The 26239-nt window shown below is 53.4% G+C and overlaps 1 protein-coding gene across 2 annotated transcripts; it reads left to right on the top strand.

Moving 5' to 3' along the window:
* Positions 1-943: 943 nt before the first annotated feature.
* On the top strand, positions 944-20155 carry CSF1 (colony stimulating factor 1). 2 transcript variants are annotated; one of them, XM_037826444.1, is made up of 9 exons: positions 944-1334; positions 4543-4665; positions 5867-5929; positions 7476-7652; positions 10950-11097; positions 13190-13320; positions 13881-13933; positions 14220-14278; positions 17950-20155. In XM_037826444.1, the coding sequence occupies exons 1-8, from the start codon at positions 1296-1298 to the stop codon at positions 14263-14265; spliced, it is 780 nt and encodes a 259-aa protein (XP_037682372.1). In that variant the 5' UTR covers positions 944-1295; the 3' UTR covers positions 14266-14278; positions 17950-20155. The 2 variants fall into 2 exon arrangements, with proteins under 2 accessions (XP_037682372.1, XP_037682371.1); XM_037826443.1 differs by having other exon boundaries at positions 952-1334; positions 12305-13320.
* Positions 20156-26239: the final 6084 nt, after the last annotated feature.

Here is a 26239-nt window from a genome sequence, read left to right as displayed (position 1 = left end):
GGACAAGTGGGGAAAGGAAGCATTCCAAGCAGAAGGACCATTCTGAGCAAAGGCAAGCAGGAGTTAAAATTACTGTTTGGGGCTGGAGCAAAGGATGTGTGTGTGGGGCAAGTGACAAGAGACGCCTTTTTGAGGTCAGGCCACACACCAGATATTTCCCAGGGGGTGGGCCACCTCACGGAGGGATTGAAACATATAGAATCATAATGAACTGAAGAAAGGAAAATCTCCTGAAGTTGGCATTATAATTAATAGGTGCATCCTATTAGATACTCATTTAGATTCATTCTCATAAAATGTGATTAATCATCTCAGTGAGAGTATTTCCAGAAGCATCAAGGGAAATCTAGGGCCCAGGTACCCAGCCTGCAGTCTGCCCTGCGTTGGGCGGCCAGGAGGGATGGCGTGGGAACCAGCCAGCATTTACATCACCTGCAGGCCAAATGCCCTGAATGTCTCTTGCCACCAACAGCAGTCGGTCACAGGATCACTGTTTCCCCTCCCGGCCTTTCCAGCCTGCACCCTGCCCCCAAAGCAGGAGATAAGAGGCTAGGCCGGCTGCTGGGGGCTGCATCGGAGGGAAGGGGCTGCCTGCAAACCCGCTGACTCAGGCTGCAGCGCGCGCAGCCAAGAGGCCCCCAGGCTTCAGAGCGTTTGCCCTCCTATCTGGCGCCTGCCCCTGCTCGCGGCCCGTTTCCTGTTCAGATTTGGGAATTTTCAGACCTAGAGGGAAAGTCCCTTGGGACAAATATTAGAAAGGGTGATAGCACCGGATCCGCCTGGAGAGCGCAGAAGGAGAGGCCCTGTCAGAGGCCGGCACGGAAGAAGGGCGGGGAGGCGGTGGAGCCAGCCCGCGTTATTTTCGTGAAGGCTTTGGAGTGGAGCACACAAAACAGAGGGCGACTGGAAGACAAGCGGGGAAGACACGACGGAGGACTGGGGGAGGGGAGGAGGTGGAGAGGCGGTTCAGTGGGCCTCCGGAGAGTGTGTGTGCTTGTCAGTGTGTGTGTGTGTGTGTGAGCGTGTGTGTGAGTGTGAGTGTGTCTGGCGCATGTCCAGGGTGATTTCCCATAAACCACATGCTCCACAAGCTTAAAAGGCTGTGCCGAGGAGCTGGCCAGTGAAGCTCGGCTCGGGGAAAGTGAAAGTTTGCCTGGGTTCTCCGCGCCGCCGCAGGTCTCTAAGCACCCCCAGCACAGCGGCGCGGCTCGGCCCCTCGGCCCGGGCGCGGACTCTGCAGCGGCGGCGAGCGAGCGCGGGCGGTCGACGCGCCGGGCCGGGACCCAGCTGCCCGTATGACCGCGCGGGGCGCCGCCGGGCGCTGCCCTCCGGAGGTAAGCGGCGCGGCCGCGGCGCGGGGCCCCTGCCGGGCGGGAGGTCAGCGCGGCCCCTCGGAACCGACGACTCGGGCGCGCCGACTGCCGAGGCTTCCCCGCCGCGGCCGCGGGCTCCGGCGTCCTTCCCGCCTTTGCGTGCCGAGCTGCATCGAGGCCCGGGGCGCTCGGGCGGAGGCCGGCGGCCGTCCCGCAGCTGCTCCCGGGGCTGCAGCGTTTCCCGGACAAGGGGAAGGCTGCTCACCCCATTGCACGGAGTGGAACACTGAGCCACCCACAGGCAGGAAAGACGGGTTCAAAGCCCCGAGCTCAGGCTCGGTGTCAGCTAGGACGCCCCTGCCTCTACCGGCCTCCCTTCCTTTTGACTGGCCACCGCTTAAGGGACTATGCGCCCAGTGTGGGTATGGAGACTTCTCCCCGGGCACCTCCCTCTTTAGCCGCACAGATGCTTCCAGGACCGGTCCGGAGCTGGGCTTCTGGGTGGGGAAGTTCAGGGGCCATTTGGAGTAAGGGCCTGTGTCGAGCAACCTGCAGGCAGAGGAAAGGAGATAGGCAAGCCTGTTCTTGTTCCAGCCCATAGACGGGAGCTGATGGCGGGACTGGCGTGGCTGGGTCAAGTCTGAGTGGCCTTGATGCTTAACCGAATCTCTTTTTCTTGCAAAATCTCCTTTTGGGCTTGGCGGTGGTTAAAGAAGGTGGAAGGAGGGTTTGGTGTTGCAGAGCTGCAGAAGGGCAGGGGCAGCTCAGGACTGTGTGGGGGACAGCCTGCCCCAACGGTGGGCAGTAGCTGGCTGCAGTCCTAGAAAGTGCAGAGTGGCATTGTTAATAAACAATAAGTGGTCTCCCAGTGGGATTGCCTCCAAGGAGCACTGGAGGAGATGGGAAGAGGAACCTGAAGGGGAGAGGAGCAAAAGAATGTTTGCGGGGTGGGGGGCAAAAGGGTTGCGGGGAGGGGGTGGATTTGAGAGGGAGAAGAAGAGCTCAACTGAGAGAGAGGAGTTAAGGGTTGTTAAGGAGGAAGGGCAACGCAATGGACAACAACACAAAGATAAGGGGCTGGAGGTGAGACCAGGAGGAAAGCTGAGCTGACACTAAAAGGAGGAAGGTAAAGGGGGAAAAGACAAAGGGGCTGGTTTCAGGCAGGGGCAGGCCAAGGGCCCAGTCATCCAGGGTCTCTTGAGAGACCTATCTGATGGGGATGATGGAACAGGATGAGAGGCAGGTGAGGATGGATGGCTGGGCTTAGTTGTCCCAGCATCTCTCAGAACCTGCAGCAAAGATTCCTTCTGAGACAGCCAGAGCTAAGGCAGAGGCTGGTGGGTGGGAGGAAGAAGGGAGGGGAGAGAAGCGCCAACCCAGCCAGAAGCAACCTAGAGCATTAACCCTTGGGTGCCTATTCAGATCCTCCTCAGAGACAGAACTGGGGCCCCAGATCCAGGGGTGGACCCCTTTGGCCACTTTCAGTGTCAGCCTCCCATGTGGTTGCTGCATGCTGCTCACACAGATGCCTGAAGTATGTTCAAAACCAGGCAGCTCTTAGGTTTATAAAGCCTTGTCCTTACCTTGCCATCCTCAAGCATCAATATCTTGAAATTCTGTGGCAAGGCTGTCTTCTTGAGCATCCCCTTCCCCGGAGGCCCTTTTCTCCATACCATTTACACCAGAGGCTCAAAGCCAGGGTGGCATCCAGCTTGGAGCAGAGTCACACCTTCTGCACAGCTAGTTTCCTCCAGTGGGTCCTGAATCTGAGGTTCCTGGGGGCCTGGGCAGGCATTCCCACCCAGGTCCACCTAGCCAACTGCCCAATAGAATTCAAAGCCTCCACCATGACTGCCCATCCCCTGTCCCACACTCCCCCTGACTCAGGTCAGGCCAGGACCCTCAGAGTCCCTGTGCTGAATGACATTGGCCATCCTATGCCTCTTCTCTCCAGGCCGCCTCCTCCCTCTTCTGCCGTCCAAATTGTCCCCATCCTTCAAAGCCTCACTGAGGCCTCTCCTCCCGGCAACCTCCCTGATAGCCCGTGCAGAGCTGCAACTCCTCCCAGTAAGAGCTGGCAAGCATTTGGGCTCTTGGTTATATGTAAAGCAACATGTTGTTTTGGGCCATTTTGTAGCCTCCCTGTGTTTTTCCAGTGCGCTATTATTTGCAGTATTTGACTCAACATCTGGATTACTAGGGCAGAATCCAGCACCCAGATCCCAGGAAGGTGCCAGCCCTTGCCCCATCCAGCCAACATTTCCCTGAATCTGGGGGTATTTGCCGCCAGGAGGCTCAGAAGCACCCAGGAGGAAAGCCAGCTTTGGAGGAAGAAAGCTCAAGGCTGTTTCTGCCTCTGGCTGGAGAAGGGGAGACCTGGCGTCAGGGAGAGGGCTGAGGGGACCTTGGTGAAGAGATGGAAGAAGGAAGGGGGAGTGACAGAGTGTCAGGAACCAGTCCCTTCATGCTGGGGGTGAGCACCTACAGGGCCAGGTGAGTGTTGAAATAGGGGAGAGAGCTCAAGAGAACTTCCCTGCCATGATAAAAGCTCTGCCAGCTGGATGCAGAGCCTGATGGGGCTCCAATAGGCAGGTGCCAGACAGGAGTGACCCAGAGCTGGCACTGCTGCCTGTGATTAATGGTTGGACTCCTTTGAAACACACACCCAGGTCTCCAGGAGGTTTCTGGCAAGGGATGGATGGTCAGTGAAACTGAGTTTGGGTCCCCCGTTTTTCCAGGCAGAGCCAAGCCTGGGTGTGAATCAGGTAGGAAGAAGGGCTAGGCCCAGGGGAAATGTGAACTTGAAGGGAGCAGGGCAGCTCACAAAGTGCTGCGCAGTGTTTGATGCTGCAAGGACAGAATAACGGGCAGGCGCAAGGACAGAATAATGGGCAGGCACAAGTCCTATCTTCAAGGGGTTTCCTGTGTAGAAACATGACCCATGTCACCATACATTCAATGTGTAGTTAGGCTTGACCTGGATTAATCCGGGAAGGCTTCTCGGAGGAGGTGGCATTGGGGTTGTTACCAAGGGAGAACAAGGTTGTGCCACGGTGGTTAGGAAATCCTAGGAATGCTGGATTTGGGAAACATTGCATCCCAGGGTGAAGGGAAGAGCCTGTAGCATCAGAGGTATGAAGCCCTTGTTTTTCCACCCTCAGCAGGGCACCAGGAATCCTGGGGGAGGGCAGGTGAGAGCTGGGGGAAAATGACACCCTCTCTGTCACAGATATGGCTGGGCCCCCGGATGCTGCTGGTCTGTCTCCTGGTGAGCAGGAGTGTTACCAAGGATACGTCAGACCACTGTAGCCACCTGATTGGGGACGGCCACCTGGCGCTCCTGCAGAAGCTGGTGAGTGTGCATCCATGCCTACCCCACCTTCTTCCAGGAGCCAGAGAGCAGGATCAAAGAGAGGAGTTGCAGGCAGGGAAATAGGACTGTGCAGGCAAGTAGCTCCCACCCAGCTCCACTGATGCTCCTCTCACTGATCTTCTCAAGGTCAGAGCCTTGAATCTTGAAGCCCTCTCTAACTCCCCTGCAGGCGGAGGACAGGGTGGGCTTTCCACTGGTTGCCTGGGTTAATGACTGCTCAGGAATGTCAACCATGGGTGTGGAAAGGGCTTCTGAGACTTGCTTTCACTCTGTGGAGAGCCTTCTCCAGGGAACCTGCCCAATGCCTGCTGTGGCCAGATGTTGCCTCTGGCTCCTGGGTTCCCAATTGTGGCATCAGCCTGGCCCCAATCAGATTTGGAAAGGAGGCTCCCACCTGACTCCTAGCCCTCCGCTCTCACTTCCCTGGCTCTTGCCTGAGCTCTGGAGCTGGGATGGCCTGCTCATCCAGGCCATGAAGGAGTCTGTGCCCCATTCTACTGGGGCCTACAGAATCATTCCAAACATGGTCCAGCCAGGTCCAGAATCATGTTGCTATTTGTGGCTGCTCCTGATCAGATGGGAACTTACATCCCTCTGGCCAACCGGGCAGGATGGGGCACCACTAGCTAAGGCCAGCTCCAGGGCCCTCACTTGGGGATTATGTGCTGGGCCTGCCATCCCTCTGGCCCCTCCACCACTCCTCCTGCATGTAGCAGCTGCAGCAACCCAAGCCGGACCAAGAGCTACTGAGGCTTAGAATCACAGAACCGTTGCTCTGGAGAGCTAACAGGAACTTTAGGGCATCTAGCCGCTGAATCCTCAGAGCTTGACCAGCCTCTGCTCGAATTTCTGCCATGACAGGGAGCTCACCACCTACTGGTGGAGATTATGTCTATATCCTCCATTAGGTAGTTCTTCCTTACAATGAACAGGCACTTGTCAGGTTTCATGGGGTGGGAGGCAGAAAGAAGAGACTTCTTTTCTTCCACAGCCCTCCCCCGGGCAAGTGGAAGGCATGCACGGATCTTATTCTAGCCTTGGCTCTATCTTTCCAGGTGTGGTTGGGGAGAAATGGATGAGGTTCAAACCCTGATCCACCGGGAAACCACAGTCCCCTTTCTGAGGCAGGCTTAGTCGAGCCGCAGACACCCGGCCACCACTGGTCTGCTCTCTCTTACAGATTGACAGTCAGATGGAGACTTCGTGCCAAATTGCCATTCAGTTTGTAGACCGGGAGCAGTTGGTGAGTGATGGCTGTTTATAAGGTCCACGTGCCAGGCTATATAGGCCTCTAGGTAGGGGAGATGAGGAGGCAAGAAGGTGGCAGAAACCCTAGACCTGGGCAGGGTAGGGGTGTGAGGATCCCTGGGTGCTCAAGTCTGGGGTGTCAGAGTCCAGGGCTGGGCAGGATTCAGGGTTCAAGACTCTTCCTGCTCTCTTCTGGCCTGACACATATCAACTACTTACTATGTGCCAGGGACTCTTCAGATTTAATCCAGCCAGTACCACTATGTAGGACACTAATGCTGCTTATTATCCTCAGGGAGGTTAAGGGAGTATGGCTAGTAAATGGTAGAGACCTAAGTTGAGCCCTGGCAGGCTGGCTGTATGGCCTAAGGCAAACCAATACTTCTTCCAGGTCATGTGCTTTGCTTAAGGGTGTCACCTGCATCCACCGGGTAGATCAGCAGCCAGGAAGTCAGTCAAGCCCTTCATCCCACCCCACACCCAACCAGCCACAAAGTGCAGCTGGTTCTGCCTCCCTAGCAGTTCTGAGTTCTGGCCCTCCTGATCCATTTCAGGAGCCTTCTAACTGGCTTCCCTGCTTCCAATGCACCCTTCATACCTCTGCTAGGGGGAGCTTTCTGAAACCCCAACCTGTTGCCTCCACTTTCCTCCCCAAAACCTGTCAGGGACCCCCATCACCCCAGGAGAAAGCCCAGGTTGCTTAGCCTGGCACTTACAAACTCCAGTCTGCTCACTGTCCTCCATCCCCTGCTCCCTCCTGCCTCCAAATCTTTGCACAAGTGCTCGTGATACCTGTAACGCCCCCACCTCAGTCCTCATTCCACGTCTACCCATCTTTGTGCCTCATCAGTAACCTCTAACATGATGCTGGGAAGTCGCTCTGATCTCTGAGCTCTCACGCACCTGGCCCACACACACCTCTAATAGAACCGAGACCTTTGCTTTGCCATTATTTGTGATTTTGTTTGTCTTCCTGAAGACATGGTGGTTTCCTTAAAGACAGAGACTCCCATCTGTGTTAGCTCTTTAACCCTAGCACCTGGTCCAATAGGTTCCTAGTAAATGCTTATTAAAGGCATGAGTGAGTGAGTGAGTGAATGAATGAATGAAATACTGAGGTTATTCTTTGGACCATGACGTGGCTCCCAGTACCCCTATGGGCTGGAGGATTAAAGCTGGTAAAAGACCTGTGAAACCAAGCTGAGAGGGAGAGAGAGGGAGAGAGGTTCACCAGATCCCACCCTCCCTATACTCCCTGATTAAAGCCCCATCTTCCAGAAATCCAAAGGTCTGTCTGATCAGAATCCCCATTTCCTTTCTTCTACCTAACCCCCAAGAGTGGCAGATCGCAAAGAGAGGTTGGAAGACCCCCTGAGTGCAGTATTTCCCTTAGTAGTGGAGTGGCATGATCCTTCTGCCGAGGGGTAGGGACAGGGCAGGCTGCAGTCCTCCATCTGCCTGGCATGGGGCGCATCTGGCACAGAGCCTAGGTCCCCAGCCAGCACCAGTCAGGCCATAAGCCCCAGGTTCCCATTTTTCAGAGCGATCCTGTGTGCTACCTAAAGAAGGCATTTCTCCTGATGCAAGACTTAATGGAGTACACCTTGCGTTTCAAAGACAACACTCCCAATGCCATGGCCATCGTGAAGCTGCAAGAACTCTCTTGGCAGCTGAAGGGCTGTGTCACCAAGGCTCATGAAGACCAGGATAAGAACAAGGTAGGAGGGTCCTAGAGGAGCGGCAGTGGGAGGCTGTGGGGGCTGCAAGCAGTGGTGGCACCATAAGCTGCCCAAGGCCTCTGGCCACTGGCTTTTGCCTTTACCAGCCCTTCCCCCAATGCAGAGTACATTCACTTGCCTCATCTCATGTCATCACTCATTCATTCATTCATTCATTCATTCCACAAACCTTTACTGGGGACTTCCTGTGCAGGAGGCACAGAGCTAGGCCTTGTCAGTGTCATCGTGAGCAAGAAATACATGGTTCTTGCCATGAACAAGAACATCCATGGGGTCTGAAAGAGAGAAAACAGGGGCCTCTAATTTAAATGGAGTGGGGAAGAAGAGCCAGGGAACGCTTCCAAGAACATTTTAATTTGAGATCCAAAGATGAGTAAGACTCAGAAAGCAATGAGCATCATAAGAGCATTCCAGAACAGGGGTTGCTATCTAAGCTCAAAGCCCTAAGGAGAACAGGAACTTGCACATTCAGGAACCCCAAGAGTAGGAAGCAAGGCCGGGGCATGGGAGGTAAGAGGGAGGCTGCAGAGGAGGCAGGAGTGGAATCATCTGGGGTCTTAAAAATGGAATTTTGTCCTAAGTACGAGGGAAACCATCAGAGACCTGATGGTAAGACCATCATGCTTGCCATGTGGACTGTGGACTGGAGGGAACAGGAGTGGAGGCAGGGAGACCAGCAGGAGGTTACTGGGGGCATTCAGGACAGAGATATTGGTGGCTTTGACTAGGGTGCTATGGTGAAAGTGGGGGCAAGCAGCTGTGTTCTGACAGATTTTGGAGGCAGAATAAAGTCAACAGGACTTGGAAAATGCAGGGGACATAAGAAGCAGAGGGGAGGGGAGGATCAACGATGAGTCCCAGGTTTTTGCCTTCAGCACTGGATGTTTCAATGATGCTGAAACGGGGAGGAGCAGAGGGTAGAGCAGGTTTGGGGAAAGAGGTGGAGTTCAGTTTTGGCACATTAAACTTCAGATGTTTATGAAATGGCTGAGTGGAAGATGCCTAGCAGGCAGCTGGAGGTACAGGTCTTGAGTCTGGCTGGTGAAGATAGAAGAGGTATCAGCATGTGGGTCTCCACTGAAGTCCTGGGGCTGTAGAGCACTGCCCGCTGTGAGAAGGGAGACAGGCTCAGCCTGAACTCAGAGGAACTCCAGGCTTTAGGAGATGGGCAGAGGAGGGGAGTCCTGGCAAGCAGACCGAGAAGGAGCAGCCTGAGGGGTGGGAGGAGAACCAGGAGAGGGTGGTGTCCCTGGACCCAAGAAAGAGAGTGCTTCAGAAAGGACACAGTAGCCAGCGTTGTCAAATGGCATTGAGAAGTCAAGCAAGATAATGGCCACAAAGTGTCCGTTGGATTTGGCAACGTAGAGGTCACTGTTGGAGACACCATGAATAGAGAGAGAGGGGGGAAGTGGACGCAACACCATGGAGGGACTTGCTCCAAAATGGGACAGAAAAAGAGAAACAGTTGGAGAGCATATGCGGTTGAGTTTCCTACCTATGATTTTTTTTTTTTTTTAATAAGGGGGTATTGCATTAAAATTTTAAATTTGTGGTTTTCCAACTTTAAGGTTCATAAAATCATTTGGGGAGCTTGTTTAAAATGCAGGTTCCCAGGACCCACACCCAGAAATTTTGATTCACTGGGTCTGAGAGTGGGCCCAGGACTCTGCATTTTAATAGGCCACCCTGTCCATGATTCTAAGAGGTCTTCAGACCCCACTGGGGTATGCACTGGGCTAGAATGGATTTGAATGCAGAGGAGCAGATTCCAGAAGGGACGGAGCATTGGAGCTAGAGGAGCCAGGAGCCCACAGTGAGAGTTTCCTAAAAAGATAGCACGGGAGGGACTCAGAGCTCCTGGGGAGGGAAGGCGGATCAGCTGTTTTGCCAGAGGGGACTTGCTGATGATTCCCATTTTCTCTGTGCAGTGCAGAGGTGAAGTGTGAGGGAGAGAGAGGTTTCTGTAGAGAGGAGAAAGCCAGCCAGCTTACCTTTCTTAGGCCAGCCTGGGGGAGAGGCTGGCAGGGATGTTGTCTTGGCTTTACAGATGAGGTAATGGATAATTCCTCGGGCCAGTGTCACACAGCGGGTGAGTGATGGAGCTGAGCCCCAGTCTTCTCACTCATACATTTATTCATTCATTAATCTAGGAACTCTTAATAAAGGCCCAAAGTACACAGGCCATGGGGATACAGAGATGCCTTCACTGCCTAGCCCAGAGCTCTTCCCTGTGCACTTCAGTTTAAGGAAAAGCTGGGCATTTAGGAGCTTTGAGCAAGTAGGCTGTCAATGAAGCCTCAGGATCAACCCTGAGGCACCCCAGCCTTTAAAAGTCAGGTGGCAGAGGGAGAGCCTGGTAAGGAGACCAAGAAGGAGCAGCCTAAGAGGTGGGAGGAAAACCAGGGGTGTGCAAGGCTTCTCAGGGCTCCGAGTGTGGGGGAGCCCGGGTCCCACAGGCAGAAGAGAAGAGAGCAGCTCAGCAGACACAGAAGCCACCTGGGGCTGAACGCCCTCAGCCCTCCCTCCAAGGCACATCAATGCCAGAGAAGGACCCACATCCCCTGTGGCCTTCTCCATTCCATTCTCCACACCACAGCAGCATGATCTTTCTAAAACCCAAACCCTATCATCCCACCACTCACCTCCCTAAAAACTTTTCAGATGTTTGTCCTTTACTGGGATAAGGTTAAAGATTCTTGATATGGCCAGTGAGGCCCTGGCTGACTTCTCTCCAGGTACGTCTCTTACCACTTGCACCCTAGATGATGGCATTGCAACCACTCTAGCCTTTCCTGCCTCAGGACCTTTGCACAGTCTGTTCCCGCTGCCTGGACAGCTCTCTCCATGCCCGTCCCCTTTTGGGTTAGCTCCTGCTCATCTTTTAGTCAGTTCCTTGGGGAAATTCTCCTTGAACCCTCAGTCTCATTTAGTTCCCCTTGCTAAACACCCTCAGAGCACTCAGTACCTCTTCATAGGAGTCCTCACACTTGTAATGACTTGTTTAATGCCAGTGTCCTTGCTGGACTCAATTGGCTCTCTTGTCCATTGCACAATTCCTGGGTAATTACATATGCCTGACACATGAATATGTATTGCACAGATCTATAAATAAATGACACATCCAATGATTCTGCTGCACAACAGGGGAGAGAGGAAGGAGGAAATGAAGGGAAAAAGAAGACAGGTGGGAGAAAGGCTGAGGGAGTTTAACAAAAGAGGTGGGGACCTGATGACAAGGGTCATGCTCACCAAAGGGGGCCCCTGTTCTCCTTCCAGTCCTGTGTCCGCATCTTCTATGAGACACCCCTCCAGTTGCTGGAGAAGGTCAAGAATGTCTTTAATGAGACAAGGAATCTCCTAAAAAAGGACTGGAAACTTTTCAGCAAGAACTGCAATGACAGCTTTGCTAAATGCTCCAGCCAAGGTAAGTGCCAGAGGGGCCAGCAAGTGGGTGGGGAAGGAAGGATGTTAGGGACAGGAGGGGCCCAGAGGTGAGATGTGGGGCTTGAGGGACCCCCAGGGATGCAGCTCGGCTGCTGCTCGTGCTCCTGTGTGTGCAGATGTGCTCCTTTCATGTGGCTTCAGGTTCCTCTGGGCATCCCTAGGCACATGTCTTTTCTGACATGTCTGCATGCACACCCATGTATGTCTGCATGTCAAGGCATCAAGAAGGATCACGCTGGTGGCCGTGAGATCAGGGAATGGAAAAGGGGCCTGTAGGCATGGAGGCTTTCCCCACGGGCTCTGCAGGCCAGCTGGACCTCTGGGGCTTCCATGGAGAGAGCAGAGACCCCATCTAGGAGTCAGGGCCCTTGCTCCAGGAACCCTGCTGTGAATCACCAGGACACCCTGGCTTCAGAAGTCCCCAGGATGCCTTGAGTGTCCCCTCAAGGGACAAGGCTGGATTTGAAGTCTGAGCATCATTCAAACTCGCCCAGTGCTGGCCCAGCTGCATACATGTGTGCCCTGCGTGTTCCTGTCTCTGCATCCTGTGCCACATGTGCCCTCCTACATCCTTGCTCCCTGTGGCAGGAGCTGAGGCCCTGCAACCTGCCAGTGGCCAAGTCCATTCTCGTTGCTTCCATGCCAAGGCCTCAGGCTGTGGCCATGTTCCGTGCCTCAGCCTCTTCCCACCTATGGCTGTGGCTTGTGTGGTCTCTGGCTGTGTGACCCCTGGCTGTGCATGATCCTATCTCCCTGCTTTCCGACTGACACAGTGCCTTTGGGGCTTGAGGGTGTCTCGTGTTGGTGACATGGAAGCCACTTCTCAACCTCCTGGCCTGGCTGCTGCTCACCCCTGGTTTGGCATCTGGCTGGCTGGGATCCTTGTACAGCTGTTCTCTGTTGTCTTCCCTGGCCCTGACCTCCATCCTGTGCATCCAAGCCCCACTCTGCTCTCTGCCCCGAGACTGCCGTTTGCACCCCCCTTGCCCAAAGCCTGTGCCATGAGCATTCCTCATCCCACCCACGCCCAGTCCCATCCTCTCCTCAGCCCCAGGGCTGGGTTAGGGGAGGAGGGGAACCCCAGACCCATTTCCCCCTCTTGACCCCCTCTGGGAAAGCTGTGCTGGAGGCTGGTGACTCTATCTCCTCCCCATCTTTCTCTTTTCCTCTCTCTATGGTTCTTTCAGATGTGGTGACCAAGCCTGATTGCAACTGCCTGTACCCCAAAACCACCCCTAGCAGTGAGCTGGCTTCTGTATCCCCTCACCAGCCCCTCGCCCCCTCCACAGCCCCTATGGCTGGCTTGACCCAGGCTGACTCCGCAGGGACAGAGGGCGGCCCCCTCTTGACCAGGGAGCAGCCCCTTCGCACAGTGGACCCACGCAGTGCCAAGCAGCGACCGCCCAGGAGCACCTGCCAGAGCTTTGAGCCGCCGGAGAAGCCGGGCACAGAGGCCAGCCCCGCCGCCGCTCCACCTCGGCCCCACCTCTCGGTCAGGGTGCCCACCCCTGACGTGGAGGATGTTCTTGATTCCGTGTTGGGTACTAACTGGGCCCTAGAAGAGGCCTCTGGAGAGGCTAGTGAGAGTCCTGTGCCCCAAGGGACAGAGGTGTCCCCCTCCGGGCTGGGAGACGGCAGCATCCAGGCACAGACCGCCGGACCCAGCAGTGCGCTACTCTTGGCACCTTCTCCACAATCTGGATCAGCAAAAGGCCAGCCGCCAGCACGTGGAACTGGTTCCTCCTCACCTGGTGAAGGCCCCAACAGGCCCACTGGCCTGGCCCGGAGTCACACCACCGGTTTCTCTGCCCTGCCCGGAGACCCTCAGGACCCAGCCTCTCTCAGGTCCCCATCCGTGCACTGGCAAGGCCCCAGCAGTGCCCCCACCCGCTCCACTCAGCGAAGGCTTCCCAGAAGGCACTCCTGGGGCAACGTGCTGCCCCTCGGGGAGCTGGAGACCAAGAGGAGCACCAGGGATCGCAGGAGCCCGACAGAGCCGAAAGGAGGACGAGCAAGTGAGGGGGCGGACAGGCCGCAGGCCCGTTTTAACTCCGTTCCTTTGACTGACACAGGCCATGAGAGGCAGCACGTGGGACCCTCTGAGCCCCAGCTCCCCGGATTTGTCTTCCGCCTGCTGGTGCCCAGCATCATCCTGGTCTTGCTGGCGGTTGGCGGCCTCCTATTCTACAGGCGGAGGTGGCGGGTAAGAAGAATCCAGCGAGGGAGAGGAGGGCAGCTCTTGGGGGCAGGGGCTGGGCCTGGGTGGACGCGCAGGGTCAGAGCCCAGCCTCGGGGAGCGCCTGGTTCTTCCAACACTGAGAGAGAGAGACAGCTTGAAGTGGAGGGTCCTTCAAGAATGGAGAAGGCTCAGGCTGGCTCTAATGTCAATGGGAACGGGCTGGAGTAAAAGAAATGGGAGAGAATGTTCTTGGGACAAGAGCAGGGTGAGAATCCAGACAGGAGGGCCGATGAAGGAGAAAAGAGAGGCTGTGCAAGAGCATGACAGGGCAGAGGCCTTTCCTGCGGAGCTCCGCAGAGTCCTGAAGCATAAGGACCTGTAGGAGACAGCTGCATGGGGAGAAGGGAAGGGGGTGTCTGAGGCTTGTCAGCAGAGGCCCCACGAATCTTCCTGGCCCTCTGGCTGAACCCCACTCTGGGTAGCTGGGATTGGGGTGGGGGACTCTTGCCACTCCCTCATCAACTGCTCGGGAATGGGGCCCCTTCCCCCAGCTTCTCAGTGAACCTGCTCTTTCCTGTCCCCAGAGCCATCGAGAGCACCAGACAGTGGATTCTCCCATGGAACAGCCTGAGGGCAGGTGAGGTGCACCCTGGGGTGGGGCTCTGGGAGGCGTGATCCTTCTCCCAATTGCACTGAGGAATTAGAGGTGCAGAAGAGGTTGGAGGGACAGGAGAAAGAGCCCGGCCTCTCTTCTTTCCTAAATGTCTGGGCTTTTTCTTGGTTTCTTCCCAGTATTAGGCAGTCTTGGGTCTTCTGAGAAGGTTAGAGAACATGTGCAGGAGACTTGGAGGGTAAATTTAGGGGGTCCCCTCACTCCCCAGCCCCTGCCGAAGTTTTATGCCAGCCCTGTGCTCTGCCTGCAGCCCCCTGACCCAGGAGGAGGATACACAAGTGGAACTGCCAGTGTAGAGGGAATTCTAAGGTAAGATTCTGATTTTGATCTCCCTCCACCCCTTAAAACGAGCTACACCCTTTCCAGTCACTCTAACCTGTCGCTGACACCGCCAGCTTCCCCAAGGCCCATACACGTGACTCCCTCCCTCTCTCCTGCTCCCTTTCCCATCCTACATCAGGTCAGCCCTCTCCTTGCCAGGCCCTCTGGTCTCCCCCTTCCCTCCACCTCATCTGGGGTCGGCACTATTACCTCTTAATGCATTTCTGCACCAGCCTTCTAGTTTTGCTGCCACCTTCAATACCAGAACAACCCAAATCCTCTTCCTGAAATGTGACATTTGTAAGGTCTTTAGCCTGCTGGGGCATTTTCAGTAGCTCCACCTTGCCAGCCACTTCAAACCCTACATTCTCAGCTTGGCTTCCAAGCCCCTCTCACCAGCTTCCCCTCTCCTTGCTCCCCTATTTGGTCCTCCTCCCCAGGCACTGTCATTTCTATCTCCCTGCCCTTCGAATCATGGAGCCATAGAACCTTAAGTCTTGGAAGGGCTCATTTGGCCTGGCATCACACCCCACATGGGCCTCCCTTAAAATACTATCCAACAGGGAATCAGCCAGATTCCATCTCACACACTCCCAGTTCCAGACGTGCTCCCTGCCTAGCCACAGCCCTCTTGCCATCTCCTAATAGCACCGTGAGAAAGTCCTTCCTCATGCTTGGCAAAACAGGCTTGCCTGCCCCCTCCCTCCAGCTGATCCTCCTTCCCATCCTCATGAGGGCCTGTGAACATTTAAAGTCAGTTAACCCTGCCCCCTGTAAGAATTCTCTAAGCTGAGCATGGCCAAGTCCCTCAAACATTCCTTATGTGATATGGTTTTCAGACCCCTCACCGTCCTGGTTGCCCTCCTTTGGACACACTTGTTTGTCAATGTCCCTCTGAAAATGTGGTGCCCAGCACTGGACCCAGTACTCCGGATGTTATCTGACCAGCTCGAGTACAGTGGGACTGTTACCTACCTTGATCTGGACGGGGTTCTTCTATTCCTACAAATACAAGCTTGCATTAGTTTTCCTAACCACATCACACTGTTGTCATATGTTGCACTTGTAGTCTATTAAAACCCCTCTTTCCATGTCCCATCATCCTGTTAAGCTGGATGGGCCTTCTGTGCCCTATACTTGGACAATTTAATTTTTTTTAAGACAAAGTGCAGGAGTTTATATTCACCTTTGTTACAACCACCTTGTTGGTTTCTGCCCATCGCCTGAGCCTACTGAAATTGTTTTAAATTCAATTCTGTCATCTTCATAGCCCTGCCAACTGTGTCTCCTGCACATTGCAGACTGCCTTCTGTTGTCCTGGCACTTCATAAAGATGTGACCCTTCTTCTTTTCTCCACGTTACCCCCCAACCCTCATGTCCTGTGCCCTCTTCCCTTCCTTCCCTTAGGCCCACCAGCAGCCCTTCAGGAAGCCTTTCTGACTGCCCCACTACCTCACAGTGACTCCTTTAATTCATACCCTTTCTGCTCTTTTGAATTTGGTTAATAGTATATCAATTTGCACTTATTTGGATGTTGTTTTTCCAAGTTTTAAAATACTATCTTATGTGTAAATGTACATTCTGCACCCTTAAGAAGGTTGTAAGCTCCTTGAGGGCAGGGACTGTGTCTTCAACATTTTTTGTATTTGTTCTTCTAAGCCAGATTCTAGTACAGAGAGGGCTTCTCCACACTTGCCAAGAACTCGATAAATGTGGACTGGGTAGCTTCAGAACTGACTGGCTGACTGACCTACCCTTTCCAACTCCAACTGAGCAGCCTTCTGGCTGACCAACTAATCAGCTAACTGATTCTGACTAATTGACTACTGGCTAGATGACTCTGACTAACCAACTGACCAGCTGGTAACTGCCTACTTGACTAGCTTGTTGGTGGGTGAGCTGATCAGCTGAGTGGCTGGCTGGCTGACTAGCTGGGGTGACCCATTCAAGTTTCCAATCACACTCTGTGCCAAATGCAAGCCTTCCCGTCTGTACAGCAACAGGCCTGGGCCACTCCTGGAGAGACAGGGGATCTGGCAAATGCTTAAAACCAGGGGAGCCTATTTAGAAAAGAACAAGAAATAACACATTTGGAATCCTGGGATGCACCTTGTCAGTAGGGTGGGCTAAGGGAGTCAGCTGGGTCACTGGCAAGGCTGTGAGAACGACTCAGGCCCCCTCAGGCCTGGTGAGCAGAGGGTGGACAAAGATCCCTGGGATGTCATGGTTCAGAACTATGCCACCGTGTCCACTGGCCACCAGCATCCCCCTTGGACTTGGCCCTCTGCCCCATCCCCCCTACATCCCCACTCTCCTTACTCCCCACCACCGCCTATTCTCAGGCCTTTCACAAGCTTTCCCTTTTCTGTCCTCAAAATTTCAGTTAGAGAGGGACCCCAGGGCAGGGGCCACCTCCAGACCCCTGTCTAGACCAGTAGGTCCTGTCTCCAGACAGTCTCCAAACTGACTGCTCCCAGGAGCCTCAGGGAGATTCAATGCCAGCCCCAGACTGACAGCTATAATGAGAGAGATGAGAGAGAGACACACAGAGGCAGAAAGACAGAGGGACCCTGAACCACAGCAAGAAAACGCCAACACAAGCACCACAACCACAGGGAACCGGGAGATGGGGAAGCAGGCCTGAGCTTGCCCCACTGGTCTTGCTTTCCTCCTGGGCCCCCAGCAGGGCCTGTGGCCTGCGGGTCCCCTGCCTGGCTCATGTCCAGATTATGGTTCTCCTCCTCCCCTCTCCAGAGCATGGGAATGGGCTGGAGGCCACAGGCTCTGGTCCCGTCTTTCCTCCTTAACCATCATGGGCTTGGCCAGTAAGGCCTATGGATGGTCAGGGAGGGCGGCTCCACACGGGGTCAAAAGTCAAGCTGTTGGCTGGAGTCCAGGGGATTTCTACTCTGGGAACAAAGCGTTCTGAGGAAGCTGGGCAAGGGGACAAGATGGGGGTAGGGTCAGGGGAGGCCAGGGCCCTGACTCCCAGGGATGATGGGGGAGGCCCATCCTGGAGGAGGCTGGGGTGCTTAGGGGTTAGCGTGCCAAGTGGCATGGTGGGAGTTTCTTTGTCCCTGTCCTGCCTCTAAACTTCTCCGCTCTGGCCCAAGTTCTTCCTCTTTGGTTACCTCTGCCCTATTGTCTCAATTATCATCTGTGATGACCATCTCTAATGAACAGCTTGGAGGAAGAAATGATCAAGTTCCTCTTCTTTACTAGAGTTAGCAGGAATCACCCTTGGGTTCACTGGACCCAGGGCAGTGAAATGGTCTTGCCTGAGGAGGGCTCAAAGGACCTCTGGGTATCCCCTTCCCTCCCTGTCGGACCCTTCTGCTTGAGCACTGACCCCTCCTTCCCTGGCCCTGGCTCAAACCTCTACCAGGCTCCGTTACTGCCCCCCTGTGATTCCTGGTTCCCCGAAGGATGGAGGAGGTGAAGCCAGTCTGGCCAGAGGCTTGGGCTATTGCCAGGGAAGTCCGCCTGGTCCCTCTGTGGTGTCTGGGGTGGCGAGGCAGTGGGGGAAAGACAGGAGGAAGTCTTGCCTGTAGCATCACCAACAGCCCACAGGAACGCCGCGCCTCCCCCACCCGTGTCCTCAGTGACCCCTCCCTCCACGCCCACTCAGCTGACCAGCTTTCCTTTCTCTCCCCTACAGCTGGGCGCACAGGACAGTCCCTCCACGGGAGGAGAAGTTATCGGGGCGTCCACCACCACCCCTCCCTGGCCATTCTCCTGGGACGGTGGCCGGCCCACCACGACAGCACCTGCCTGCCGGGACTGGAACAGGGCAGCCAGGCTGGGTCCCTTTGCCTGCCACCCTCTAGCCTTTGACCAACCGAGAGAGGGCCAGAGGATGCTTCCCAAGCTACCGATATTTATTGTAGGCCCTGGAGGCTCCCATCCACTGGAGGAAGGTTGGCAAGCCCGGCTCAGGACCTTCTACCCCTCAGGGCTGTACCCTCCCCACACTCCCCTCCAAGCTGACTCCTGGGCCAAGAACCCAGAGGCCTGTGGGATGTGGAAGAGCAGGGCGGGGGTGCCGAGGAATGGAAGAGCCCTGGTGCACAGAGGACCTGCCTGGTGCTGAGGGATCCCAACATTGACAAGCAGGGACTTGTCCCCGGAGCGAGGATTACGATATTGGCAGGGCAGGACAGCGTCGGCTGCATTTCCCGTAAAGGCACGTAGCCCAGAGACTGGAAGAGGAGGCCTCGTGTGCACCGTGTGCACGGAGCAGTTACACCCTCCACTCGCCCCAGGCCAGGCGGGGAGGGGAGGCCAACCCTGCCCTCAGGAACTACCCGGCCTGGCTCTGAGGCCGAGGGGAGGACCAAGCTCTGGCCCCAGCCCCCTTGTCCCCCACCCCACCCCCAGCACCGGCCAGAGCTTCTCCGGGAGGCTGTGCAGAGGCTGCCCTCATGAAGGAAACCATTGCACTGTGAACACTGAACCTGCCTGCTGTACAGCCTGCCCCATCTGTCCCCGTGTGCAAACGTCTGTCCGTCCTCCCTCCCCTCCAGCCTCTCCCCAGTTTCCTGCACTGAGTGCCTGAGCCGGCCTTGCCTGTCGACTGAGGGAGTCCCTGGAGCCCTGACCTTCCCCTGGCCCGGCCGATGACGCCCTAGGGTGGAGCTGGGTGGGAGAACTTGCCCAGGCCACCAGCCAGAGCTGGTCTTTAGGCTGCGTTTGTTCGCCCAGGTTTCTGCATCTTGCACTTTGACATTCCCAAGAGGGAAGTGACTAGTGGGAGCGGGAAAGGGAGGGAGGGGCAGAGAGATGGAGAGAGGGGCTGCAGGGTGGAGCACTGACTCAAAATGGGTCTTTGAAAATATGGACTCACCCCTAAGGTTAGGGGGAGGTGTCTGTGCCCCCGACCCCCAGGCCAATCTCCTGCCCCTGCACCCGGCTTCTGCCCCAATCACAGCCCTAAAGCTGCTGCTGGCAAGCACCTGGGGCTGAGCAAGTGGTCTCTGTCAGTAACCCTGGGGCAGGGCTGTCCCCCAGCTGCCTTGGCAGCTGCTCCCATCCTCTTCTCACCTTTCTTCCTGACCCCAGTAGGCAGTGGACACCCTCCAGCTTTCACACACCCCTCCCACTACCACCTCCTCTCTGACCAGCACAGCATTGGGGCATGCATGACATCAGGGTAAGCACCTACTTCCATCACTGCCTCTGAAGGCCTCAGCCCCCTGGACCCAGCCCATGGCTGAGGCTCTGAGACCGGGGGCCCCAGGTGACAGGGCTGTTGACTGCCCCTTGGTCCTTTTGTGCTGCTGTGTCCCTGCTCTGCTGCTGCCCCCTACTGAGAGACCCTGTTTTGCCCCACTACTGAACTGGGGCCCAGGGCCTTCCCTTGCCACCCCAGAAAGTGATGGTCCGCTGGCACCCGCCTCCCTGCCCCGATGGTGACGGCTAAGGACAGGGCAGCGGAGAACTTTCACTGGGGACTCATTCTTCTAGTCATAGACTCTATATTTGATGCTAGAAAATATGTATTTAAAAATGGAAGCTTGGAAGGGGGACAAAAAAAAGACAGAAAAAAAGGTATTTACCCCCTTATGCATACAGTATTTTAAAAGTCAGCAAAGCAAATCCAACCCATTGCAGCAAGCAATTGGTGACACAGGAGGAGCAGGAGGGGCCCCAGAGCGTCTTTCTGGGTGTCTCCCGCCTCCCGCTGCCTCACATAACCCCTCCTTTTCTCTGAGAAAGCCGAGAAGGAACATTGGCTCACGCACTGTGAGATTTCGTTTTTATACTTGGAAGTGGTGAATTATTTTATATAAAGTCATTTAAATATCTATTTAAAAAATAGGAAGCTGCTTATATATTTAATAATAAAAGGAGCACACAAGCTGCCACGTGTGAGTCACGGGAAAAGTTGTTCTTGGGGTGTGGGGGCAAAAATTGGGGGCAGGCGGGCAGCCGCTATTGGGCAAGCCCCAGCTCAGAAAACTTTTTCCAGGATCCGCAGAGAAGGAAGGTTCTCTCCAGGTTTCAGTCTTGTTACCAAAACTTCCTGCGTTATTGCTGCTCTAAACACATTCATCTGCATATCTGTTTAATAGGCAAGCAGGCAGGAATCAGCAAACCACAGACCTGGCTTCGGTCCCTGCTCCAGCCCAGCCTAGCCCAGCCTGGGAAAATGGCTGGTTGGGCTCTGTCCAAGGGCCCGAGGGGCCTGCAAGGACAAGGCTGCTTGCCCACTGAGCCCTGCTGTCCAGGACAGAGGGAGCTGGTCGGCTCCAAGCAGGGCTCCGGGGTGAATGAGTGCAGTCTCTGGGCCTGGGAAGTAGGGGAGCCTGCAGGGGGAAAGAACCAGCAGCCTGCATGAGGGGCCGTAGGGAAGGGAACGGAGAGGAGACTGACCAAGGATGGGGCTTCCAAGGGGAGGGGGGTTGGGGAAGGGCCAGAGCAACTGAAGGTCCAGCATAGCCCAAACACACACCTTGGACAGAACTGTGACAAAAGGGGCTTCCCCACCCCTGAGAGAGTGGGTGACAAAGTTCTGAATCAGTTCTTCCCAACCCTGGCGCACCTTAGGGATCACCTGGGGAATTTAAAACAGATACTGGTTCCCAAGCCCCACCCTAGAGCAACAAAATCAAAATCTCTGGGCCGAGGCTCATGTACCAGGCCTCAGAGATTTTAAAAGACATCTCAAGGGTTTCAAAAGTGATCAGGGACAAGATGCATATAAGCTGCACTGTCTGATATGGTGGATATTAAAATTAAGGTAAATATTCAGTTCCTCAATCACACTAGCCATATTTTAAGTGCTCAATAGCCAAATTGGACAGCCCAGAAATACAAAATCTGTATCACTGCAGAACTTTTATTGGCCAGTGCTATACAAAAACTTGGGTGTTAGACTTAGGGGGCCAAACTTATAGGGCTAGGACTGGCAAACTTGGTAACCCATGCACCCCTTTCTGTGCCCTTAACCCCCACCCTGACCTTCATCATTTCCCTTGAGGTAGCTCTTCTTTTCTGTCAAAAGCTCTTCAGAAAAGATTTTTGAATAAACTTACTTCTTCTTTGAGACCCAACTCAAAAGTCACCTCCTCTAAGAAGCCTTCCCAGCCTGACACAGACTTCATTAGCTCCTCCCTTCTCCACGACCCCACAGGCTGAGAGCATATTTATTTGTTTGTCTGTCTCACCAGGCCATAAACTGTGGTAGGAGCTGTGCCATATCCCTCCTTGAATCCCAGTATCTAAGAATATCTGGCACACAGTAGGTACTCAATAAATGTGTGCCAAAAAGATAATTAATGCATGAAAAAAGTCATGGTAATGCAAATACTCACCAGATTTAATGGGTGGCTGTTCTGGTTTGCTAATGCTGCCAGAATGCAAAACACCAGAAATGGATTGGCTTTTATAAAGGGGGTTTATTTGGATACACAGTTACAGTCTTAAGGCCACAAAGCGTCCAAGATAATACATCAACAATTGGGTAACTTCACTGGAACATGGCCAATGGCATCCAGAAAACCTCTGTTAGCTGGGAAGGTAGGTGGCTGGCGTCTGCTCCAACTTCTGGTTTCAAACTGGCTTTCTCCCAGGACGTTCCTCTCTAGGCCACAGCTCCTCTTCAAAATGTCACTCTCAGTTGCTCCTGGGACATTTGTCTTCTCTTAGCTTCTCCAGAGCAAGACTGCTTTCAACGGCCATCTTCAAACTGTCTCTCATCTGCAGCAACTCTCTTAGCTCCTGTGCATTCTTCAAAGTGTCCCTCTTGGCTGTAGCAAGCTCGCTCCTTCTGTCTGAGCTTGTATAGTGCTCTAGGAAACTAATCAAGGCCCATGCTGAAGGTGGGGCCACACCTCCATGGAAATCATCCAGAGTTATCACCTACAGTTGGGTGGGTCACATCTCCATGGAAACACTCAAAGAATTACAATCTAATCAATACTAATACACCTGCCCACACAAGATTGCATCAAAGATAATGGCGTTTTGGGGGACATAATACGCTCAAACTGGCACAGTGGCCTTTTCTGAGGGTTTTACTGGTAATAAGTAATAACTACAATTCAACAGCCAAGCAGGGGAGGTATTTTCAGCAGAGACGTATCCCTGGCTTTTGATGGAGTTGGAGCCAGGTTAGAATACCACCTGCTCACTAGGCTGTGGATGGAAAGTCTATTTCAAGGCCTTTAAGCAAGGATTAGCCAAAACCAAACCAAACGAACAAACAAAACCCTGAGGGTCTCTCAGAAGCCCCACGAGTATCCAGAAAGGCCAGAGAGCCTCAGCAGGCCTTCCTCTGAGCTTCAAGAGCCTCTGGGGTCAGGTGGGGCTGGGGTGGGGTGCTGAGAAGCATCATACCTATGGAGCAATATTCACTTTGGATTTAGAGTAAGAGGACGTAGGTCCTTGGCTTGGATCTTTTACTGCCTAGCTCTGTGACCTTGGGCAGGTATTTAAACTCTCTGAGTGCAGGTTTCTCCTCATTTGTAGAACTAGTTTAAGAGTACAAGCCAATTATACCTGGTCTGACGTTCAAGTGAGGTGACAAATTCAAAAGCACCTTTGGACTCCAAAGGGCTGCTGCCAAACAAAGCATGTCCTGGTGCTGCCCCTGCCAGGCAATCCCATAGTGCCCAACCCAAATGTCTCCTCTCTGGGTGGGCACTGGAGAGCTAGGATATCGCCAGGGCCTGGGCTGTTCTCAGCAGAAGCTGGCAGAGCTGGCTGCTCCCTGCAGGGCTGGGGACTCAGGTACCTTATAACTCAAAGACTTCTGGCTGGAGGGAGGGGGCAGATAGGAGACTGGAGGGGAAAGTGGCTCTGGGGAGCAGGAGATGCTATTTGGTAGGCAGGGTTGGGAACTCTGGCTTCCAGTCTGCAACCAGAAAGGACCGGCCAAACCTCAAACCACTATCCAGGATGAGGCAGGAAAGTGAATCAGAATCAACCAGGAAGAAGCCTGAGGTTAACCTCCGGCAGACTGTGGGCCATGGCAGGGAGGGAATTGGTGGGGACCTAGGGTCTGGGTAGGGCCTGGGTGGGCGCCCAAAGACCCCTTGAGGAAGTTGCTAAAGTCCTTAGGGGGTGGGCAGTTACCATGCAGTCCAAGGCCCAGAACAGCAGAGCTTCTGGAGGTCCAACTTTCTGGCCAGAACCTCCCCCCGCCCCCCACTCACCCCCACACCGGCAAAGGCCCCCACACTGCCAGAACAGCACTTTTGCCCCCTCTCCTTCTTCTGGGAAGGGGAAATGACCAGGCTCTGTTACCCTGACTGCTGGGACTGCTGAGGGAGCAAGGTGGACTGTGCCATCCCGGAAAGCCCCATGGCAAAGTGGCCAAACCACAAAAAGTTTCGCTCCTGAGGCCCTGCAGGGGGTATGGCTGCGGTGGCCCCATCCCTGCTCTGGGATCACAGGCAAACCCACAGGTTGATCCCCATGGCTCTCTGTCTAGAGTCCACACTGACTCAGCACAAGGACTGGATTTCTGTGAGATAAAAGAGATTATGGGTTCAGGGGTGGTTGGAGGAGGCTGGCTCAGGGAACTTGGATAAATTACTGGAAGAGGGTTGGGTGAGAACCCCAAGTTTGACTCCTAAGCTGCTTGCACCTATTATTGAATCACTTTCTCATCCTCCCCCAAGAAGCTTTGCCTAGCTGCTCCAGCCCACAGGCCCCACCCCTGCTCTGAGGTCCTGCACACCTGCCTCCAGCAGCTCTGCTGTTTAGTCTCTTTCTGAGTGTGTACACCTAGTGAGATCTGTGAAGGCAGGAGCCTCATCTTCATTTGCCGCTCAGTGTCTAGTGATAAATGATCTCCCCATTTATCGCTAGACACTGAGTATAACATGAACAGCAGAGCAGTCAGTGGGGGAGACAGATGTTAGTCAAACTACCACACAAATAAATATGTGATCACAAAATGTGAATAGAGGTAGGAAGATACAGGTGCTGTGAGAGCTTGTAATAGGGGACTTGGATAAGAGATACAGAGCCTTGCCAGAGGATTAAAGGCATCAGGAAGTCTTAGGAAGGGCTCAAAGCAGTGAGGCATGGTCTTTTCCTCCCTTTATCCAATGCCACCAAGAACATTTAATAGCTTTCATTTACTAATTACCCAGTATATGTGAGACACTTTATGAATACACAATCTCATTCCACTCTACAACAGCCCTGTGAGGTAGGTGCTAATATCCTCTCCTAGATACAGAAACTAAGGTTAACAGAAACTTAATTACTTGGCCAAATTCACAGCAGGTGGTGAATAGCAGAATCTGGATTTGAATCCAGGCCTGACAGTTTTCAAAGGCCACAGTCTTACCTCAGTAGCACACTCTAGCATGTTTTTAACAGATGCTTATTGTACAGATGAAGGGCTTGTGAGAGCCCCAGTGGGTTTTGAAGTTCCCCAAGGCCTTAGCATTCTCCTCCTTCTTCCCTTAGGAGAATGTGCTATCTGACACAGGGAAAGGGTTGCCTATGACAGACCTGTGTTCTCTCATCCCTGCTGCTAACCCTAAACCCACCAGGAAAGTAGGAAGGAAGACTCTTGAGCAGTGTACTCACTGTAGGGGCAACTGGGAAAGACTTGTTTTGACTGCCCCTCCCTCTGGTTTCCTTTTTCCTGGATTCCTTGTGATCCATGGGTTCTCTCCCTGCCCTCCCTTCAGGCACCTCCTTGGCCCAGGTAACATCTGGGCACTGGCCATTCCAGCTGGTAACAGGCATTGGCAGCAACAACAAAAAACCCTGGAGAGGGAAAGAATCTGATTTCCAGAGTTACTGTATTATGCTATATAAAATATCCAGTTTTCAACAAAAAAATTGCAAGGCATATTAAGAAACAAGAAACTTTTCCCATACATAAGGAAAGGAAATCAGTCATTAGAAATGTTCCTGAGGAAACCAAGACATTGGACTTATAAGATAAGACTTTAAATCAGGTATTTTAAATATATTCAAAGACTAAAAGAAACCATGTCTAAAGAACTAAAGGAAAGCATGAGAACATTTTGTCACCAAATACAGAATACCAATAAAGAGATAGAAATTACAAAAAGGAACCAAATAGAAATTCTGGAGTTGAAAAGTACAGTAACTGAAATTAGAATTTCAGTAAAGTGTCTCAACAGTATATTTGAACAGGAAGAAGGAAGAATCAGTGAACTTGAAAATAAGTCAACGAGATTATCCAGTCTGAGGAATCAAAAGAATGAAGAAGACAAAGAAAAATAAACAGAGCCTCAGATACCTGCAGGACATCACCAAGCATGCCAACATATGCACAAAGAGTCCAAGAAGGCACAGAGAGAGATAAAGGAACAGAAAAAATATTTGAAGAAAGAATGCCTGAAAATTTCCCAAATTTGATGAAAAACATTAATCTACACATCCAAGAAGCTCAACAAACTCTGAGTAGGACACACTCAAAAAGAACCACACCTCAATATATCATAATCAAACTCTCAAGAGATAGAGACTCTTGAAAGCAGTGAGACTCATCAAGTACAAGTGATCCTCAATAAGACTAGTGGCTGATTTCTCATCAGAAAACATGGAGGTCAGAAGACAGTAAGATGACATATTCAAAGTGCTGAAAGAAAGAACTATTAGCTAAGAATCTATCCTCAGCAAAACTATCCTTCAAAACAGACACTTCATCAAAGAAGACATACAGAGAGTGAATAAGCATAGAAAGAAGCTCCACATCATATATATATATCATAGGGAATTGTGAATTTAAACAATGAGATACCACTACACACCTATTAGAATGGTTAAAATCCAAAATACTGACAACACCAAATGCTCTGGGATATGAAGCAATGGGAACTCTCATTCATTGCTGGCGGGAATGCAAAATGGTCTGGCCACTTTGGAACACAGTCTGGCAGTTTCTTACAAAGCTAAACATGGGCTTACCATATGTTCCAGTTTGCTAATGCTGCCATTATGCAAAATACCAGAAA

This window comes from Choloepus didactylus, chromosome 2, assembly GCF_015220235.1.
Source record: "Choloepus didactylus isolate mChoDid1 chromosome 2, mChoDid1.pri, whole genome shotgun sequence".
NCBI lineage: Eukaryota > Metazoa > Chordata > Mammalia > Pilosa > Megalonychidae > Choloepus > Choloepus didactylus.
Note: the sequence above shows the minus strand (reverse complement) of the source record. Positions and strands in the feature narration are given on the sequence as shown.